The 20,654-nt window shown below is 52.2% G+C and overlaps 3 protein-coding genes across 3 annotated transcripts; 2 read left to right on the top strand and 1 right to left on the bottom strand.

Moving 5' to 3' along the window:
- Nucleotides 1-397: 397 nt before the first annotated feature.
- Nucleotides 398-1,897, bottom strand: FAM43B (family with sequence similarity 43 member B). Its single transcript, XM_071575711.1, has one exon. The coding sequence runs from the start codon at nt 1,499-1,501 to the stop codon at nt 611-613; it is 891 nt and encodes a 296-aa protein (XP_071431812.1). The 5' UTR covers nt 1,502-1,897; the 3' UTR covers nt 398-610.
- Nucleotides 1,898-4,012: 2,115 nt separating this feature from the next.
- CDA (cytidine deaminase) lies at nt 4,013-6,594 on the top strand. Its single transcript, XM_071575685.1, is given in 6 exon segments — nt 4,013-4,154; nt 4,157-4,207; nt 4,210-4,392; nt 4,691-4,802; nt 5,082-5,136; nt 5,778-6,594. Coding segments are annotated over 6 exon segments (609 nt in total). The 5' UTR covers nt 4,013-4,060; the 3' UTR covers nt 5,892-6,594.
- Nucleotides 6,595-8,827: 2,233 nt separating this feature from the next.
- Nucleotides 8,828-19,638, top strand: PINK1 (PTEN induced kinase 1). The gene is made up of 8 exons (XM_071575778.1): nt 8,828-9,188; nt 12,313-12,612; nt 13,531-13,634; nt 15,284-15,466; nt 15,848-16,011; nt 16,985-17,112; nt 17,845-18,081; nt 18,433-19,638. Exons 1-8 carry the CDS (start codon nt 8,853-8,855, stop codon nt 18,691-18,693), a joined length of 1,713 nt encoding a protein of 570 aa, XP_071431879.1. The 5' UTR covers nt 8,828-8,852; the 3' UTR covers nt 18,694-19,638.
- The last annotated feature ends 1,016 nt before the right edge of the window (nt 19,639-20,654 follow it).

The raw sequence follows: 20,654 nt of genomic DNA, 5'->3' as shown, positions 1-20,654 counted from the left end.
TTCAGAGCCTTGTCACTAATTTCAGGGTGGGTGGGGAGGGGGCTGCAGGCCAGGTCTCGCTCTCCAGGGGGGTCCAAGGGGCCAGACCCCCCTCCCAGCTCCCTGACGCAGGAGGCACAGCCGCCCCCCAGCTCTATATTTAAACCCCCAAGTTGCCATGACTACCCAGAGCTGCTCTCCCAGCCCTCGGTGCTGCAGGGAGGGTGCAGAAAGCGCCGTGGACGCCGCAGCCCCCCCTTTCCTCGGCTTCCTTTGCGGGGGGTAAATCCAGAAGAGACCACCCCAAATCACCTCGATGCTGAGCTTAACTCTTCCTCTGCCGTTTTCCAGGCTCCGGGTGGGACACAGGCGCCGTCACACCGCAGAAAACACACATTGATTTTATTATTAGCATTATATTATATTATATTATAATATATTATATTATGGCCACTGCGGAGGAGGCACTGAGAGCAGGTTCATGTGTGGGGCCGAGGGGGTGCACACCCACCACCCCACAATGGGTCTTCCTTGTAAGGGAGCCACTGCCTTGTCCGGATTCATCCCCGAGGAGGGTCCAACACCGGCCTGGGGCGCAGGGGCGGCTCCCACCCCCCAAAAAAAAGGGGTCTCAGCACAGGGGGGGCCGCGGCCCGCGCAGGCTGCACCCGCTCATGTCGCTGGCCAACCGCAGCACCGCCGCCCGCCCGGCGTCCCCCAAAGGCGCGCCGGGGCCGAAGGCCTCGTCCTCCTCCTCCTCCAGGATGGAGCTGAGGCGCGGGGCGCAGCGGGCCCTCTCGGCGGGCGGGCGGTAGGGACACTTGGCGTTGAGCAGCCGCCGCAGGGGCACCAAGGGCACGATGGCGTCGCCCAGCAGCTGCTGCTGCACGTGGCGGAAATCGCTCTGCCTCTTGAGGCGCTTGAACTCGCTGAAGGCCGAGGCCGAGGTCTGGTAGAGCAGCAGGGCCATGGCACGCGCCTTGTCGGCCTTGGAGACCAGCACGGCGTGGCAGCGCAGCACCACCGCCTTGTTCTTCACCTGGTGCCGGTACACCCAGGCGAACACCTTGGGGTGCCGCCGGTCGGCGGCGCAGTAGGTGATGCGGTGCAGGAGGTAAGCGTGGCCCGGCCGTCGAGCCCCCTTCTCGCTCGGGGTCATGCGGATGCCTTGGGGGCCCAGAGTCAGCTTCATCTTGGCCCCGCCGGCGCCCGCCTCGCTCTTCGCCCAGATCTTGCCCACCGCCTCCTCGGTGCAGCCCTCGCCCTTGGCGTGCAGGGTGACGGCGTTGCCCAGGTACCGCACCGTGTACGTCGGGTCCTCCTTGTTGAGCTCCACTTTCTGGCGCTTCCCACGGAAGACGCTGCCCAGCCTCTCCAGCGGGCACTCGGGCAGCAGGTCCGGGCAGGAGCGCAGGAACCCGGCCAGCAGCGCCGCGTAGCTCAGCCCCGGCCCCAGGCTCTTGCCTTTGCACTTACGTTCATTTTCCACCAGCACGAACTTGCTCCGGCGCCACGGCAGCATCTCCGCTCCGGCCTCGCACGCTCCGCTTTAATCCCGGCAATCAGAAAGACCCGCACGCCGCCACCCCAGCCCGCAGATGTGGCTGGGGGGTGTCCCCGCACAGCCTCCCCCGCTCGGGGGTGAAGCCCCTACCCCGGGATGCAGCCGCCGTGCACGATGCCCGCTGGACCACGGAGGATGCGGAGCCGCCCGGCCGAGGAGGAGCCGCCGCCGCGCTCGGGCTGTGCCGCCTGCGCCTGATGCTGCTGCGGGAGCGGCGGCGGCTGCGGGGACGCGGCTCTCCGTGGGCTGCTCCACCTCCCCGAGCACGCGGGGAGCCGCCGGTGAACGGCCCCCACCGACTCCTGGATGTGCGTTCTCTCCCTGCTCCGGCAGGGATGGAGACGTGAGGGTGAAATGACACCAACCACCACCACCCCCCATGCGGCAGCCAGACCCCCTCCAGCACCTCAATTCCCTTATTTCCAATCTTGGTGGCGAAGGGATGACTTGGGGGAGAGTCAGATGATGTTTCTGACCCTGGCATGGATTTTTTCCACCCCAAATCTGTGTGTTGCACAAGGGTGTGTGCCAGGATTTGAGGATCCTGCAGGTTTGCTGGGATTTTTTCCTCCAACCCCCCCCCTCCCCCTCCCATTTTTCCCAGGTTTTCCCAAGCCAGCCAGACCTCCTTGCTGCTCCTTTACTTTTGGGCTGAGCTGGCTTTTAACCTGTTGCTTTTATCTCTGGCCAAGGCCCCGGGAAAACGAGTCTCCAGGGAAAATGAAGGGTTATTTCCACACGGTGCAGCCTGGGGGGATTTTTGGGGAGCGCTGTGAGATTTCAGCCCTGCAGCACAGTCTGAGGCTGCTCAGGATTCAGCTGCTTTGGCTCAAACCGTGATTTCCACCTTTTTTTTTTGCCATCTGGAGCTTTTTGTGGATATAACAGGAAGACCCCCAGGCTTGGGGATGCTCCAGCTGCTTTGAGATTGAAAAATAAAGAGGAGAAAGGAGTAAAATTACACTGTGTACCCCCAGTTTTAGCCCACTTGGGATGAAAACCAGAGGGGAGTGTTGCAGTGAGCAGGAAGCCATTTCCCAGCAGCTTCCCAGATTTTCTACAGTTTGAGTGAAGCAAACACAGCCTTAAAATAGCTGTTTCACAGGCAGACAGCACCAGCCCCGCTCCTCTCAGTGCCGCGGCCTCGACAGCCTCGTAGGATTTTGCAGCCAAAATAATAAAAATTGCATGAATTTGTCTGTTTTTCAGCTTTTCTGCTGCAAAAACGCCGTGTGTGGTTTGATCCCAGTGCAAGGATGGTTTCTGGGAGGTGGCAATTAGGGAATTAGTGCAAATGGGCAAGGTTTCTGTCGGTGCCAGCCTCTGTCCCTGATTACTGCTGTTCTCACCCTTACTGACAGAGGTAAGAACTCTTTAATTGCTCAGTGTTCATTTTGACAAGGCAGGTTTAAACCCTTCCAGAAAGCTCCTTTATTTGTAGATCCCACATTTAGGAGGGGGGTCCCCCTGCTCTGATCTGCTCCCACAGCTGCCCTGGGACTGGTTTGCCTTTTTTCTCCCAGTTTTTGAGGGCCTCGTGGCACGTAAGAGGGTGGGGGGCACAGGAGAATCTGTAGCTCATTTTATAGGGGAAAACAACCTGGATTTGCACTTTTAAAGCTGAAAAGAAGGATTCAGGGTGGTCAATCCCTCCTCTCACTGCCCATTGCCTTGACTGACTGACCCTGCAAGTACCTGATTGTGTCATTGGGTTCCAGAGTGAACAAACACCCTCAGTGGGAGTAAAGTGGCTTTTCCTGGTCATTCCCTGGACAATACGGATCCCAGCTTTGGTTTCTTGTGTTGGCCTCACTGCCCCGTGCTACCTACTCGGCTCCCAGAGTTTCTGTGCCATCAGAAGCCGCTGCCAATTTGGGTGCCACTTCTCAGCAGTGACCCAGGACCAAGACTTGCTGGCATAACCTGCAGGTAAAGTCAAAATCCTCTCAAATTCCAGCAAACCGGGCAAAAATCTTAGTGGTATATCCCTGGGGGCTGTGACACCTGTCCCTGTAGATAGAAAATGGGGCAGGAATCTCCTCAGGCCAGGGGAAAAATAGAGAAATCTTTAATTAAAAAGCAATTTGCTGATCACCCAGGAGCCTTTTACCCTGCAAGGGCTGATTCCCATGGAAGCACCAGCCAAATGGAATTTGGGCTCTGGCATAAGGGCAACACAAAAAGGGGCTTTTACCACCTGTGTCTTCAGCCAGATTTCCCTGCTGCCTGTAGTTAAAAGTCCCCGGAAAATGTGATATATACAGATTTTATTTTTAATGTTTTCAATCAAATTAATTTATTTCTTTTGATCTCACCGATCAGGAACTGTTGTTCCTCGCCCTCAGGAATGACTTAATGACATTTTCCTGTAGAGCCACAGAACCAGCTTTGAACTGGGAAAGAAAAAAAAAAACAAACCTGCAAGACGGAAAAATGCTCTGCCGGGACAGCGAGAGGAGGAAGTAAAAAACAAAACCAGGATAAATCGGAAAAAATGAGACGGCAGGAGGGGAGGGGATGTGGGACTCCCCGAGCATGATGCTTTGGGGGCCAGGGCTGTCCCTAGGGATGCTTCCCGAGGTTCGGCTGCGCGCCGGGGCGTTATCCCGGAGTCTTGGCCAGGCGAGGAAATATTTAACCGCGGCGTCAGCGGGCAGGGCAGGCGGGTGCAGGCATGGAGGGTGGCGGGCAGCGCCCGGTCCCCGCTGTCCCCTCGGGCCAGCCCCTGGGTGACCCTCTGCAGCTCCTGCTGCGCCGCAGCCGGGAGGCCAAAAATTGTGCCTATTGCCCCTACAGTCGCTTCCCGGTGGGAGCCGCGCTGCTCACGGCCGGTGGGGAGATCTTCTCCGGTAAGTCGGGGCGCTGAGACCCCTCCCTGGGATTTTGGGGAGCTCATGGGAAGCTTTTGGAAGTGCGTGGGGGTGTAGCGGGGTCATCCCGGGGTGTTCGTGCTGTGTGTCCTTCCCTGCTGCCTCTCGGCAGCCGCCAGCCCGGAGAGAGCCAAAGATCACGGTGGATGGCAAAATACGGGAAATAAATAAGGGAAGAGGGGGAAAAGAGACTTTCTTTGGAAATTCCCCTATAAAAAAAATAAAAAAAATGACCCGGTGGGTTTTGGGGTGGCTGATGCCGGGGTTTTCCCCACAGGCTGCAACGTGGAGAATGCCTGCTACAGCCTGGGGGTGTGTGCTGAGCGCACTGCCATCCAAAAAGCCATCTCGGAGGGGCACACCAGATTCAAGGCCATGGCCATCGCCAGGTGAGGGTGCTCTGAGAGCTGGAATGGGAAAGGATGGGATGGGGGCACAGCGGGAAAACCCCTAGTGCAGCCCAGGGGCAGCTTCTGCAGCAGCAGCCCCAGTGTTTGGCTGGGAAATAAGGGGTTTGAGCATTTTGTTGGAGGAACTGGGGGGGGGAAATCTGTTGTGGCTCCATATTTATTGGTGCATGAAGGTCTTCTGCATGCCTGAAGGTCTTCTGGAGGTGTTCCCCCCTCCTCTGGACTCAGGACTGAGCTCTATGTCTTCTCCTTTGACAGTGACATGGGGGACTTCATCACACCCTGCGGCGCCTGCAGACAAGTGATGAGAGAGGTGACAGCTCATGTGGGGACCCTGTGTCTCATCCCCTGACTCCAGGGATTGTCCTCTGGCCCCAGACATGATTCCTTCACGCCAGGCATCTCCCACGAAAATCCCCAGAGGTTCCAAGGGGGGGCAACCCCCTTTTCTCAGCCCCAGAGCTCTTCAAATTCCATTATTTGCTGAGAAAGGGATATTCCTCCCTGTCCCATACGAGTGGGTGCTTGGTGGGGATCCATTGGCTTGCCCTCCCCTGGTTTTATTCCTCCAGGTGCAGAGTTTGACCCTGAAGTCGTTGCTCTACCTCTGACATGCCTGAAAACTGGGGTTTTCCTGGAAAAAGCTGAGCTTCCCACAGATCCCATCCCTCTCCCACCTCCCTCCTCCCCACAGACACCTCGGCACCCACAGCCCATTATTGGGTGGTTAATATTTAATGGATCAGAGGGCTGGATTGAGGAGGTTTGGAGGCAACAGGGCTCACCCTGGGGGAGTAAAAACACAGGATCTGAGCCCAAAATATCCATGCAATAGAGAGGGATGCTTCCCATGAACTTAAAAAAAGACATTATGTGAGTAGTTTGAGGAAGAAGTGCAGGTTCTTTTCCCTTCTTCTCCCTCATCAGGCTCTTCTCCCCACTCTTCCCCTCTAGTTTGGCACAGACTGGGATGTCTACCTGACCAAAGCAGATGGCACCTACATTGTCAAGAGGCTGGAGGAGCTTCTGCCACTCTCCTTTGGCCCTGAGGACCTGCAGAAGGTGTGAGCAGTGTGGCCACCACCAGACTTTCTCCCCAGGCAGCAGAGGAGGAAGGTTTTCCCCAATTTCCTCAATGTAAACAGCTTTTTGGGGACGACACAATGAGTGCTGAGTTACCTGTTCCTCCCATCTTCTGATTCAGTGCTGATTCACAGACACCAGCTCCACCTCCCCCTGAGGAAACTGCAAAGTTAAATCACAGAAATTCCCTGTTATTAGTAAAAAAGTGTCCAGATATCCCTATAGGCAAGTAAGGAGTTCACAGACAGAGCAGAGTTTGATGCACAGCTCAAGATTGGGCTTGTTGATACAGAAACCACTCCTGAATAATGCAAAAATCATTGCTTGGGAAAATGCTGGATTCTTCAGCTCTGAAGAGAAGGAAAAGCTCCATCAGCCCCAGCAGTAATTAATGAGCCAATCCAGATTAGGTGGATTGCTGGAACAGGATGGTTATTGCACTAAGTGTGTCCTTTGCTCATTTCTCTCCAGCTTTTTTTCCTGGTTTTATTCCACTTGTGGGGAAGAAGAGGGTGAAGAATTTCTGAGGGCTTTTGGAGGGTTTTGTTCCTCCAGTGTAGTGCCATTTGCTGATTGTACTATTGATTTAATTATGCACAATGACAAATGAATGTGTGATATTTCCCAACCATTGCTGGGTTGGGCATTTCTGCCCATGCCCAAGTGAAATAAAAGCAGTTCTGGTTTATCCCTTGCAGTTGTAGCCAGTGATGACACACAGGGAATGAGGTCCCTTGGGCTGTCCTGCTGCCAGGGTGGTGGCTGTGCCATGGGAACACCACCAGCAAAGCCAAGAACAAGGTGCTGCACCTGGGTCAGGGCAATCCCCTGAAACAATTCTGTCTGGAGATGAAGGAATGGAAATCCTGCAGGGAAGGACTTGAGGGTGCTGCAGGATGGAAAGCTGGACATGACCTGGCCATGTCCAGAAACCTGCCATGTCCTGGGCTGATCCCACAGTGAGGGCAGCAGGGAAGGGGGGGAATCTGCCCCTCTGCCCCACTCAGGTGAGACCCCCCTGCATAAAAAGGATGTGGAGCTGCTGGAGCAAGTCCAGAGGAGGCCACGGAGATACTCCAAGGGCTGGAGTCTCCCTTTGCTCTGGAGACAGGCTGGGAGAGCTGGACCTGCTCAGACTGGAGAAGAGAAGGCTCTGGGGAAACCTCAGAGCCCCTTCAAGTGCATAAAAGGGGCTTATAATAAAGATGGGGACAGACTTTTAGCAGGGCCCTTTAAAGAATAGTGGTTTTAAACTAAAATAGGGTCAATTTAGATATAAGGAAGAAGCTTTTCACAATGAGGATGGGCAGACCCTGGCACAGATTGCCCAGAAAAGCTGGAGTTGCCCCATCCCTGGAAATGTTCAAGGTTGGACAGGGCTTGGAGCAACCTGGTCTAGTGGAAGGTGTCCCTGTCCAGGAAATGAGCTTTAAGGTCCCTGCCAACACAAACCATTCTGGGACCCTGTGATTCCATGAGTGCTCTGGCTGTGCCCAGGTCAGTGCCATGCTCTGCTCCATGCCCTGCTGAGCACAAGGCACACCCCGCTGTGCCCCGCTCTGTGCCCTGCATTGCACAAGGCTGTACCTTGGCTGTGCCCTGCTCTGTGCCCTGTTCTGTGCCCTGTTCCATACCCTGTTCCATGCCCTGCTCCATGCCTCACTCCATGCCCTGCTCCATGTATGATTTCATGCCCTGCTCTGTGCCATTCCATGCCTCATTCCATATCTCATTCCATATGCTGCTCCACACCCTGCTCCATGCTCTGTTCCATGCACTGCTCCATACTCCACTCCATGTCCCATTCCATGCCCCTCTCCCTACTCTATTCCATGTTCCATTCCATGCCTTAATCCATGCCCCTCCATTCCACGTCCCATTCCATGCTCCACTCCATACCCTATTCCATATCCTATTCCATGCCTCACTCCATGTACCACTCCATGTCCTATTCCATACCCCATTCCATGTCCTCCTCCATACCTTATTCCATGCCCCATTCCATGCCCTATTCCACACCCCATTCCACGCCCCACTCCACGCCGTGCTCCCAGTCCCATCCCTTATCCCAATCCCATCTCATATCTCATCCCATATCCCATCATATATCCCATCCCATATCCCAATCCCATATCCCATCCCATATCCTCATCCCATCCCATATCCCATTCCAAATCCCATCCCATATCCCATTTCATGTCTCATTCCATATCCCAAGCCCATCCCATCTCCCATTTGATATCTCATTCCATATCCCATTCCATGTCCCATCCCATCTCCCATTTCATATCTCATTCCATATCCCATCCCATATCCCAAGCCCATCCCATATCCCACTTCATATCTCATTCCATATCCCATCCCATATCCCAAGCCCATCCCATATCCCACTTCATATCTCATTCCATATCCCATTCCATATCCCATCCCATCCCATATCTCATTTCATATCCCATTCCATATCCCATCCCATCCCATATCCCACCCCATATCCCACCCCATATCCCATCCCATATCCCACCCCATATCCCATCCCATATCTCACCTCATATCCCACCCCATATCCCATCCCATATCCCATCCCACCCCATATCCCATCCCATATCCCATCCCACCCCATATCCCATCCCATATCCCATCTCATCCCATCCCACCCCATATCCCATCTCATCCCATCCCACCCCATATCCCACCCCATATCCCAACCCATATCCCATCCCATATCCCACCCCATATCCCAACCCATATCCCATCCCATATCCCACCCCATATCCCATCCAATATCCCATCCAATATCCCAACCCATATCCCAATCCCTTCCGTACCGCTGGGGGCGTGGCCTCGTGTTACCAGGGGCGTGTCTCGGGGCGCGTCCTCTCTCCCCATTGGTCCCGCTCCTCTTGCCCCGCCCCCGGCCCCGCCCCTCACCCGCTCCCTCAGGCCGCCATGGCGGTGCGGCTGCTCCTGGCCCGGGCCCTGCGGTTCTTTCCGCGGTGCCGCCCGCCCTGCGCGCCCCGCCCGCCCTGCGCCCCCCGCACCGAGCGCCGCACCGAGCCCCGCACCGGCCTCCTCACCGCCCCGCCGGCTTCTCCCTGGCGGCCATGGCTGTCCTGGCTGCCGGCCGCAGGCCGCCTCCTCCTGCGCGGCCCTGCGGGAGGACTGGCGGCCGCGGCGCGGCGGGGCCCCGGCGGGGCCTGCCTGGCGCTGGCCATGGCGCTGGGGTTGGTGGAGCCGCGCCTGGAGGAGCAGCGACGGGCCGAGGCGGCGTGCCGGCATATCCAGGTGGGGAGGGGGCGGCGGCGGGACCCGCGGGCCCGGAACTCCGGCTGGGGCGCCCTCCGTGAAGGGGAGGGAGAGGCATTGCTGTGGGGAGCTCAGACATCCCTCATGAAGCGGATGGAGAGGGGAAGCTTGTTTTAGAGAGACCCTCAGAAATGCTTCATGAAGGGCACAAGGGGTTCCTGCTTTGAGGAAATCCCTGTGAAGGGGATGGGGGTCCTTGCTTTGGGGAGCCCCTTAGGCACCATCCATAAAGGAGAAGAGGGTATCTTGCTTTGGGGAGAGTCCTGCTTTGGGGACCCCCTTAGCCCCCCATAAAGGGGAGGGGGTCGCTGCAATGGGGAGCCCCCTAAACACATCTCCCCACCTTCCCCCAAGGAAAGTGGGGGTACTGCTTTGAGACACATCCCCAGAGGTGGGGAGTGGGGAGGCCTCTTGCTCAGCAGCCCCTCAACACCCTAAAGCGGGTATGGGGAGGGGTCTTCACTGTGGGGAGCCCCTCATTCCCTGTGCCCCCACAAAGGGAGGGGGTCAGGGCCCTGGTGATGGGGATCTCGTGTCCCAGGACGCTGGTGTTGGTCCCCAGGTTTGTCACCTCTCCCTGAGACAGACGGGGACCCTGCAGTGCTGGGCCAGGCTGTGCTGGCAGGGCACTGGTGATGGATGGTGTTGAACATATTTCCTGGGTAAAAATAGACCTTTGGTGCCCAGAGCCAGCTGTCACCTGCTCCACTGACTGGCAGACACATTCCCATGGAGGTTCTGCCTGTTCCTGAAGTTTCTCAGAGTGTTTTCTCTCCACTGCTCTTGCCAGGTAGTTCCATTTCCTGTCTCTGGATCTGTGTCCCTTTGTCCCACAACACATCCCTAGGGTGGCCACCACCACTCCGGGGCTGTAGACAAATGCACTGGTTTGTATCACTCCAGGTGACAGCTGAGGCACCACCAGGCCTGTCCTGAAACTCCAGAACAGCCTCCTGTGTGTTGTTTTCTCACATCTCTTGATTTCCTCCCCAGCTCCCTCCTGTCATGGATTCAGTTTTCCTTCAACTAACCAGCCCCTGTACTCGACTGCCAGAAAAGCTCAGGGCGTTGTTTTTCTTGTTGCTCTTGGATTTTCTTTTAAATGCTGTTTGCCTGATTTATTTAGGGAGAGTGAGAAAAATGTAATAGTGCATCACTTTTTAGAAGTATTCACTTAGGCTTGTCTTTCCACAATCACAGAATCATGGAATGGTTTGGGATGGAGGGACCTGAAAGCTCTTCTCAATTACACCTTCCACCAGCCCAGATTGCTCCAAGCCATGTCCACCATGGCCTTGAACACTTTCAGGGATGGGGCAGCTGCAACTTCTCTGGGCAAAAAAATATTTATATTCTAGATTGGCAAATGACTCCTCCTGATGCTGTGAGAGACCCCCAGCAAAGCAGGACTCTGAGCCACGTTGGTGTGGGATAAGATAAAAAGTAAATGTCCTTTAATGTCAGGCCTAGGGCCTACAGGAATACATGATGACATGCACATGCTCTCCCAAGCTCTAATTTCCATGGCTTTTATAATAGGATCCATCCAATGATGACTTTACACAGCTCTCAGTCCAGCCCTGGTCCCACCCCCAGGAATTGGCTCTGGGGTCAATGAGACCCTCTGCTCTTCAGCACTCCTCTTCCTCAGCACTCAAAGGAGGTTTTCCAGTGTTGTGATTTCTGGGTCACTCTGCCCCGTGTTTATGTCTCATTCTGCAGGCCTTTGATATCTTTCAGTTCTTTACCTTGAAGAGAGTCTAAACAAGAATAAATAACTAAAAGAACTTGAGCTACTGATAAGTGGCAGAGGTTGGCACGTATAAACATTGAACTTAAGCTGTTAGAAATATTAGCACACTAAATTTTACTACAGTTACAAGTACTTCTAAAATCTACAAAAATGGAAAAACCAAAAATCCCTTCGGAATCACTCCCCATTCTTTTTCATCTCTGAGAAAGGGCACTTTTGGAAAAGGCTATTTTAGGGGTAAATTGTTCCAGACAATAATATGTAATCTGCAAATTATTTTCCTCTGGGATACAGTGATTTGAGCCCAGTGGTTACAGCCTGACTGTGGCTTTCAGGTTGCCCAACCCAACAGGATTTGAGCCCAGTGGTTACAGCCTGACTGTGGCTTTCAGGTTGCCCAACCCAACAGGATTTGAGCCCAGTGGTTACAGCCTGACTGTGGCTTTCAGGCTGACCAACCCAACAGGATTTGAGCCCAGTGGTTACAGCCTGACTGTGGCTTTCAGGCTGACCAACCCAACAGGATTTGAGCCCAGTGGTTACAGCCTGACTGTGGCTTTCAGGCTGCCCAACCCAACAGGATTTGAGCCCAGTGGTTACAGCCTGACTGTGGCTTTCAAGCTGACCAACCCAACAGGATTTGAGCCCAGTGGTTACAGCCTGACTGTGGCTTTCAGGCTGACCAACCCAACAGGATTTGAGCCCAGTGGTTACAGCCTGACTGTGGCTTTCATGTTGCCCAACCCAACAGGATTTGAGCCCAGTGGTTACAGCCTGACTGTGGCTTTCATGTTGCCCAACCCAACAGGATTAGACCCCAGTGGTTACAGCCTGACTGTGGCTTTCAGGCTGACCAACCCAACAGGATTTGAGCCCAGTGGTTACAGCCTGACTGTGGCTTTCAGGCTGACCAACCCAACAGGATTTGAGCCCAGTGGTTACAGCCTGACTGTGGCTTTCAAGCTGACCAACCCAACAGGATTTGAGCCCAGTGGTTACAGCCTGACTGTGGCTTTCAGGTTGCCCAACCCAACAGGATTTGAGCCCAGTGGTTACAGCCTGACTGTGGCTTTCAGGCTGACCAACCCAACAGGATTTGAGCCCAGTGGTTACAGCCTGACTGTGGCTTTCAGGTTGCCCAACCCAACAGGATTTGAGCCCAGTGGTTACAGCCTGACTGTGGCTTTCAGGTTGACCAACCCAACAGGATTAGACCCCAGTGGTTACAGCCTGACTGGCTTTCATGTTGACCAACCCAACAGGATGTGTAATACCACCTAAACGCCAAGTTCTCCCTCGCTGGGAAGTCTGGAATAACTGAGCAGCTTTTAATGTCCGTATTCCTTTCAGACGGTGTTTGTTGGGAAGAACAAGCCCCAGAAAGATCCCCTGAGCTCCTTCCGCTGGCAGGGCTTCAAGCTGGAGGAATATCTCATCGGCCAGCCCATCGGGAAGGGCTGCAGTGCTGCTGTGTATGAAGCTGCCATTCCTTTCTCTCCCAATCCTCGGGAATGTGCGGGGAGCAGCCGCCTCCCAGCCGTGCCGCAGGATCGTGGCTCGGCTTCCCAAGCAGCTGAAGAGGAGCCTGTAGTGAAACACCAACCAAAAGGGACTTTTCCCTTAGCTATCAAAATGATGTGGAATATTTCGGTAAGGAGTCAGCTCTGAATCCCTGTGTCTGTTTCTGGGGAATTCTGGCTGGGATGTTTAATACTGGAGTGTGGAAAGCACTAATTATGGAGGGCAGGATGAGTGTGTCACAACAAGCTGTTGAGAGGTGACACTGGAGACATGGAGTGTTAGCAAAGAGTCCCAGAGCGAGGTAATTAGCATTTCATCATCCCCTGGAATTAGCACTGAGAGCTCCTGTTGCTGGAGTTGTGGGGTATACAGGGGATGTTTTGGGAAGAAAAGGTTTTCTGAAGCTGGCTCTGAGGGAAAGGTTCTAAGAATAGGAAAGCCTGTGATTTAAGAATTGGTGATCTCTCAGTGTCACCACAGAGATGGACTTTCTTCCTGAAGAGTCACAGGATCCTGCTGGGTCCCCTTGCTGTGAGGTGACTGTCCAAGTTCTGCTCCAGTGCTTCCCACCTTGGGTGACTGGTGATCCAAGCCCTCAGTGTGGCTATTCCACATTTAAAAAGAGCCATGGGTCTTTCCCTATGGAAGAGTTGATGTGACAAGTGGGTATTTCAAGAGTCTTCCAAAATGCTGACATCTGGAATCCCTTGGGCTCCAGAAGTACCCTGGCATTTGGCTCTGGGCTTTTCCACTTGGGTTTGGGAGTTGAAAATGAGTGTGAAGGTGTAGCTTGGAGTGCTGACAGTCAAGGGTGCATTTAAAGGGATGAACAGATTTCTTCCTGCAGGTAAAGGCCTTGCCACATCCCTTGGTGAATTCTTTAAGTAGTTAATTGCCTTCCCTGATTTTCAAGGCAGGAAAGTCCCTGGAATCTAATCTCAGTGAATCCAGCTCCAGACACAGTGCCAGCATCAGGATCTTCTGCTTTCAGCCCACAGTGGATGGTTTTGGAGCTTGAACCAAGGTGGGGTGTGCTTGTTGTTGCAGGCTGGTTCCTCAAGTGAAGCCATCCTTGATGCCATGGGCCGAGAGCTCGTCCCAGCCACTGGAGTTGCTTTATCCGGGGAATACGGGGCTGTCTCTGGCCACAGGTATGGACACTGTGCAAATGGTGATGGTTCTCAGATGGTGGTGGGTTAATTTTATCCATGGGCTCATTTTACAGGAATGTGCCCTGGTAAGAAGGTGGCCAGAGCTTTCTAGAATAGTTCCTGAAAGCAGGTAAACCTGGGGATTACTAAGTTTGGTGTGCAGGGAATACCCACAGCTAAACTTTGTGGTTCAGAAGGTGTTGGAAGGGCACACCAATAATTTGTGAGCATTTGGGGTCCTGCCAAGGGTCTGATGGGAGGCTGTACCCAGGCACTTCCTTCCCAATGCCTTATTTTCTGTGTGTGAAATGTGTTGATATCTGCTGAGTTAAAAGGCTGGAGGAGCTACTGATTAAACATCATTTAAATGTGCACCGTGGTGGTTTTTAATTGCAGAAATACAGACCTGCAGTCAGTAACAGTCTGAGTGTATTAAACATCAAATGATTTCACTGTAATACAATTTGACTGTGAGATTTGAGAACTGGTTTGGTGTCAAATGGGTGCTGGGCAGGGAGGTTGAAACTGTTTTAGTGCAGGGAAACCTGTGAGAAGGAAAATGGAAATTACTCAGTTCCCTCTCTTTCACCTGAGTGGGAAGTGAGCAAACAGCATTAAGGTGAAAAATCTCATGGAAACTTAAATTACTTTGAGTTAGCTGTCTTTTTTTTTTCCAAAACACATATTTTTGTTCCATTTGAAACAATGGAGTCCACAGCCCAGATTGTCTGATTTGAATTTCAAATCCATCCCAGCTGCCAATACAAATGAATAATGAATTCTGTGCCCTAAGTGGCTGGCTGGGAATGCAACAGAGCAGCCAAAGGGGTGTTTGACATTCAGGAGATGAGAGATCTGTGTTGCAGATACAGGCAGGTAACCTGCTTTTCATGGTAGTGAGAGCTTCCTGCCTGTGCCATAAAATTGAGGGTTTACATTGATCCTCCTGGTGTGAAGTTCATCCTTATTTTGTGTCTAACAAAGTCATTGTGTTTGAGTGTTTTCCTCTAGAGCTGCTGTAGCTCTTTTTGAATGGAGGAGCAGCCTGTGACTGCCTTTGCTAGCAGTGTGGAAGGGCTTGTAGGGCTTGAGTAAAATGAAAGGCTGTGTGTTTATGTGTGAGGGTTTTTTTTACCAAAAAACCAGTGCAGGTTAAGCACCTGTATTTGCTGTCTGAAAATGTAGAGGTACCCAGTTACAGGAGAGCCCCTGGGAAGCCTTGGTTGGTTCAGTTTGCTGTGGTAGATTCTGAACTGTGGAAAAGATGCTGGGAGCTGCTGTGGTGGATCCACTCAAGCTTCAGGTGTTCTGCATCCACCTTGGAAATGCTGGTCTGAGGTGCTGCTTGGGAAATGGCTCTGAGGGCAAAGAGGCTGCTGCCTTGTTCTTCCTCACTGAATGGATTCCAGGATGTGAGTGTCTGACAATTTGCTAAACGTGCAGTCCTGTAATCCACACTGTGCAGCTTTAATCTCTTTCTGATGAGGTTTCCAGTGCAGAATCAACGTGTTTGCTCACTGCTGTGGAACTCTGGAGTGGAGGACGTGCCATATTAATGGAAAGTAATTCCAGCAATAACAGCAACATGTCTGTGATCCATCAGAACTGACCAGGAGATTGATGCAATCTGTGGTGTTTCTCCTGCACAGAAAACCCATCCTCGGGAGAAAGAAGTTGCAACCTCATCCGAATATAATCCAGGTGATCCGAGCATTCACATCCTCTGTCCCTTTGCTGCCTGGAGCCTTTGCTGACTATCCTGACATGCTTCCATTGAGCCTGAATCCCAGAGGGATCGGTCACAGCCGGACGCTCTTCTTGGTCATGAAGAAGTAGGTGGAGAGAAGCTGCTTAACGTGCCTTGGGTTCTCTGTGCTACTCAGGTCCCTGCAAAGCTTGGGCCTGGACTGCTGCCAAAGAGCAGAGTATGCTCTTGGAAATGCCTCCCAGGACCTGCTCCAAGTCCTTGAGATTCTAACTCTGCTTCCACAATGAACACAAGCTGTTCTTTTTAATAATTACCCCAAATTAAAGTAAGAAATGTGGAGTTTGTCCCCATTTGTCTGCCCTGCTAAGCCTGAACTTCACCCCTAGTCTGAGCACACTGCTAGAGATGGGGTGGAATCAGTAATGAGACGAGCCAACACTGAGGCTGAAGTACCAGTGATAAGCTTCCAGGATGCTAATTCCCAGTTTCCCCTTGTTCTGCCCAGTTACCCGTGCACGCTGCGCCAGTATCTGCGGGAGAACACTCCGGATGTTCGCCTCTCCACAATGATGATTCTGCAGCTCTTGGAAGGTGTGGACCATCTTGTTCGACACGGGATAGCACACAGAGACCTCAAGTCTGACAACATCCTGGTTGAATTCGATTCTGGTATGTAGATCCCTGAGGATAAACACCAGTTAATTCACAGAAGTGATACAGTCGTGTAGGTATTTGGGGAAGTCCCACCCAGCTGCATGTGTGGGGTAAACAGCATCAAACCCTTTGAAGAGTCCCAGGTTTAATTTTAGCTTAGTGTTTGCTGTCACTGCAGCAGTGGGGAAGTCGTGGATCCTGTCTGTGCCTGAGGTTTGGGATCATTAACATGGACACAGTGTATTGCCGAGGTGATGCATTGCATGAGCACAGCCAATGTTTACTGGAGCATCCAGTAATGCCACATTTGGGATGCTACAGGTGCCTTTCCTTCAGGCTCTTGGATCTGTCATCTCTCCCAAGCCAGAGCACAGAGAGCCTCTTAAAATCCTACCCCATAGCCAGGTTACTTGTGCTGCACTCTGGGATGATGAATCATGGGTTGGGTGGGAGGAGAACTGACGGTGTTACAGCCAAAAGCAGCTTTTTCAAGGGCTTGTTCTGTCAGTCTCACAGAGAGATTTTAATTCACTGAGCTCTTTTTCAATGTGATTGAGATTTAAACAGGCAGGAAGCAACAGCCGGCAGGTCTGTGTAACTGGGAGTGCAAGAATTAGGTTGAAGAGTATCAGGGAGAGACAGAGACTACTGGAGTGCACCCTGTCTTCCCTGAGAGAGGCCCAATGGGCAGACAGAGCTCACAATGTGGAGGATTCCATGTTCCCCAGGGCTCAGAACTTAGAATCATAGAGTGGCCTGGGTTGGATGGGACCTTGAAGCTCATCTCATTCCAACCCCCCTGCCATTTACAGGCACAACTCCCACTAGACCAGGTTGCTCTACTGAATATCAGCTGTCTGGATGAGGGGATGGAGTTACACCCTCAGTCAGTTTGCAGAGGGCACCAAGCTGGGTGTGATGTGGTGTTTAGTGCAGCCAGGTCCTCCCAAACTGACCCCTAACTCTGCCAGCCCCATGTTGTTCACAGCTGGCTGCCCCTGGCTGGTCATCACCGACTTTGGCTGCTGTTTGGCAGATGAAAGTGTTGGCCTGAGGCTGCCTTTCACCAGCTCCTACGTGGATCGTGGTGGCAACGGCTGCCTTATGGCACCTGAGGTAAGTTCCTCTGTAGTGGTGGTTTGTGGTGCTGGTTTTCTCCTTGTCCTGCTGTCAGGACTAAAAGTTTTGGCAGCATAGAAGGTCTGTGTCCTAACTTGAGTTAGGCTTGGTAAGCATCTGTGCTGAGCATTCTCCAACAGACACCTTGAGCTCTAACAGGTGAAACGTAATCAGTCAGTGTTGTGAGGCAGAACTGGTCTTTCCACCCAAAATTCACTCTTCAGTCTTTATTCAGGCCCTTTCTTTGTGTTAACTGTAAGGAATTTTATGCAGCAGGCCTTGTGTTGCAACAGTGGGTTTTGGCTGCAGTTCAAGGCTGTTGTGAAATTACTGACAGTTCCTTTTTATTTCTCTGATGATAACCCTAATAAAAGGCAAGACACCCTTACCTGCCTGCTGGACCTGGAGCACCCTGCCATAGTGTCAGTTATTCATCTGCATGTCTCCTGTCTCCATAATTCCAGCAGGAAATAGCCCTTGGAACTCTGTGAGTGACAGTCAGTGGCACCAGCTAAAGCTTAGGTGCAATGTCCAAACTCCTCCCAGCATCCCAGTGGGCTGAGCAGTGCCAGAGGCTTATTCCATGCCAATATTTACACCAGAAATTTCAATAAAACTCACCTTTTCAGTTTATTACAGGAAAAATGCTGATTTGCCCACTGAAAATTAAATTTTAGTGCAGAGGCCAGACTCAGGCTGTTTATTTGAGCATCCCCCTCTCTATGGCAGGTTATCACAGCATCACCTGGTCCAGGCACAGTGATCAACTACAGTAAAGCTGATGCTTGGGCTGTTGGAGCAATTGCCTACGAAATCCTGGGCCTGGCCAATCCTTTCTATGGCCACGGGAACTCAACTCTGGAAAGCAGAAGTTACCAGGAGGACCAGCTGCCAAGTCTGCCTGATCATGTGCCCCTTGAGGTGAAGCAAGTGATAAAGATGCTGCTTCAGAGGGATCCCAACAAGGTAAGACATTGTTGTGAGTGTCATTTGTGGATGGTTTTGCCTTGGAGGGCTCCGGGTGCAGGAGTTGGTCCAGGTGTCACTGCAGCCTCCATAAGGGTCAAATCCAGACAAGTCTGCTGAGAGACAGTGGTGCTGAATCATTTCAGGGATTTCAGCAGGTATTTGTGTTGGGACTGAACCTCAAACTGGGTGTTTCACTCAGCAGCCTGACAGTAATAGTGACAAAGAGCTGTTTGGTTGACAGGGTGGTCTAGGGGACACCCAGGGAGTTTTGGCAGTGCAGCTGCTCCATGCTGGTGATGGGACTGAGTGCAGAGGGATCAGCTAATCTTCCCTCTCCTCCTCTTGCAGAGGTTGTCTGCCAGAGTTGCTGCAAACGTGCTTCACCTGAGCCTCTGGGGTGACAGTGTTGTAGGATCCAGGACCCTGAAACCTGACCAGATGACTGCCTGGCTCCTCTGCCAGTCTGCTGCCACCCTACTCACCAACAGGCTGGTGGATAAGAGCCGGGTAGAAACCAAAATGAAGATGTGCTTTTTGGCAAACCTCGAGTTTGAAGACCTCTGGGCAGCAATATTCCTGTTGCTGGCCTGGAGAAGCTGCTCTGGGTGAAGGAATCACCTGGAACACGAGCATCTCAGATATATGGCACTTTCTAAAGGCACATAGGAACCTGTCCTTTCTGTCTGCCCAGAATCCTGTAGTGCTTTAGGGAACAAACTGCAGGCCTGTGTTTAAGAGCCTGAGTTTCCTCTCACAAGTGTTAGCACACCCTGCTTTTCTCCCCTTGCCAGAGGAGATGCCCTTGCTTCCTTACTCTGTAGGTGGGAGGGTGTGTGGACCCTGCAGGTGTCCTGAGGTATGTGGTTGGTTTTGCTCCCATTTGGGAATTCTTCATCCACTTGGAAGTTTGTGTTGAGTGAAGCAGGTTCCCTTTCGAAGGGGGTGGGTGGGAGGAGGCACTGTCTGGCTGCACTTTACATGGAAACATCACAATTCAAACAGCATTGTGAGAAAGCTGAGCTGACAAAGGACGTGCAATTTCTTTGTTCTTGGGGAAATCACTGCTGGTCTGGGGTTGATTCTCCTCTGAGCTGTAAAATGACAGCCTGGAAGCTTCCAGGTGAGGTGCTGCCTGGTAACGTGAGCGTCAGCAGCATTAGTACCTACACTTGTACGCAGAATAGTGGAAGCACATCGTCCTCAAACCCCACTTATGTCTGTTCCTAACTGTTGTAGTTGTGTGGTGACGCTGCTGCAGGGTCCAAGGCTGAGTCAGACTGTCCAGTTAGCACAGATAATGCTCCAAACAAAATAAGGCTGAGCAACAGCACCTTCTTAAAGAGCTTAGTGTGATGCTCTGCTCTTTTACCTGCCTGTTTGTTCTTCAATGAAATAATTTCCTTTGGTGGGGAAGACAGGAGACATCAATCTTTAAATAACAACAGCCATGTTTATGGAACATCATTCGATTTTGTATCTATAAATGTGTTTGGAGGAACTTGGGGGACAAAGTTATTCATGCTTGTTGCACAATAAATTGAAGATTAAGCTCTGTGGCTGTGTGGGTTGTCTCAATCCAGTTGGGGCTCTGTGGTGCCTTAAACAAACATTCAGCTCTTTCCAGTGGTGACTGTGGAGCGTGGCATTTTATTCCAAGTGGAGTTTCCCAAAGAGGAATGGATTTTGCTTGTGGTTGTGCCTGTTTAGTGCTCTCCTGCCTGGTATATCTCTGTCTGCTTCCTCCTGCAGTTTCCAATGGCTGATATCCCTAATCATCCATCACATGGTAACATTCTGCCAGGGTCCTGCATGGCATTTCAGTTCAGCAAAGAGGGAATCACAGAAAACTGAGCTTTTGGGGAAAAACACTGGAAACAAAGACCTTTGTAATATTGATCTGACCCAACCAAAGCGGGTGCTGCTTTTTCTTACAATACTCAATTCTTGCAGTGTGTTTTTGCTGCCTTGGGTTTGTGTGTGCTCTCCTGTGAGCTCTGTCCAGGTCTGGCAACAAGGTGTGTTTCCTGGACACTGTCCCTGGAGCCTTTTGAAGAGTAAATACTGTCCCTGTGTGGCAGATCTCTGCTCTGAGCCCTCTTTCTGCTATGAACATCATTCCTGTGCCTTTCCCTCTCCCAGGTTTAGTCTCTACATGAGTAGGGAGCAGAATTAGGAGCTGAAGGCATCTGATTTCAGGTGTTGCTACTCACCCAACCAGGGTTATCTATGCTGGTTAACTCCAGACAGTGGAAACTTGCTTGCCCTGGAAATCATTTCATCTCTGTCCTCAAAAATGGCCTAAAATGCTTGTCCCCCAGCTTGTCCCTGTGGTCCTGAAATTCCTGTTAATGCTTCCCCTGTGCTTGCATTTTGTCCTCCCATGGTTCTGCTGAGCTCAGACTTTCCTTTTGTTTTCTTTCCTTCCTGCCTTCCGTTTTTATGATTCTTCAGCATTCCTGGTGCTTTTGTGAGGTGCAGGTTAAAAGTACAAGCTGTTTATGCCACAAATACTGCCATGCTGTCTGCAAATGCCTGAGGGGAGCAAACTGGGACGTTTCCCAGCACGTCCC

This window comes from Pithys albifrons, chromosome 22 (assembly GCF_047495875.1).
Source record: "Pithys albifrons albifrons isolate INPA30051 chromosome 22, PitAlb_v1, whole genome shotgun sequence".
NCBI classification, from domain to species: Eukaryota; Metazoa; Chordata; class Aves; order Passeriformes; family Thamnophilidae; genus Pithys; species Pithys albifrons.
The sequence above is the reverse complement of the archived record's forward strand: the minus strand, read 5'-3'. Positions and strand labels throughout refer to the sequence as shown.

What these genes read in the sequence shown, in the direction of transcription:
- FAM43B (XM_071575711.1), bottom strand. Translation starts at nt 1,501, where the DNA reads ATGCTGCCGTGGCGCCGGAGCAAGTTCGTGCTGGTGGAAAATGAACGT.
- PINK1 (XM_071575778.1), top strand. Translation starts at nt 8,853, where the DNA reads ATGGCGGTGCGGCTGCTCCTGGCCCGGGCCCTGCGGTTCTTTCCGCGG. An exon ending in AAATGATGTGGAATATTTCG is followed by an intron (nt 12,613 to 13,530) that starts GTAAGGAGTCAG and finishes TTGTTGTTGCAG; the next exon opens with GCTGGTTCCTCAAGTGAAGC. An exon ending in GGGGCTGTCTCTGGCCACAG is followed by an intron (nt 13,635 to 15,283) that starts GTATGGACACTG and finishes TCTCCTGCACAG; the next exon opens with AAAACCCATCCTCGGGAGAA.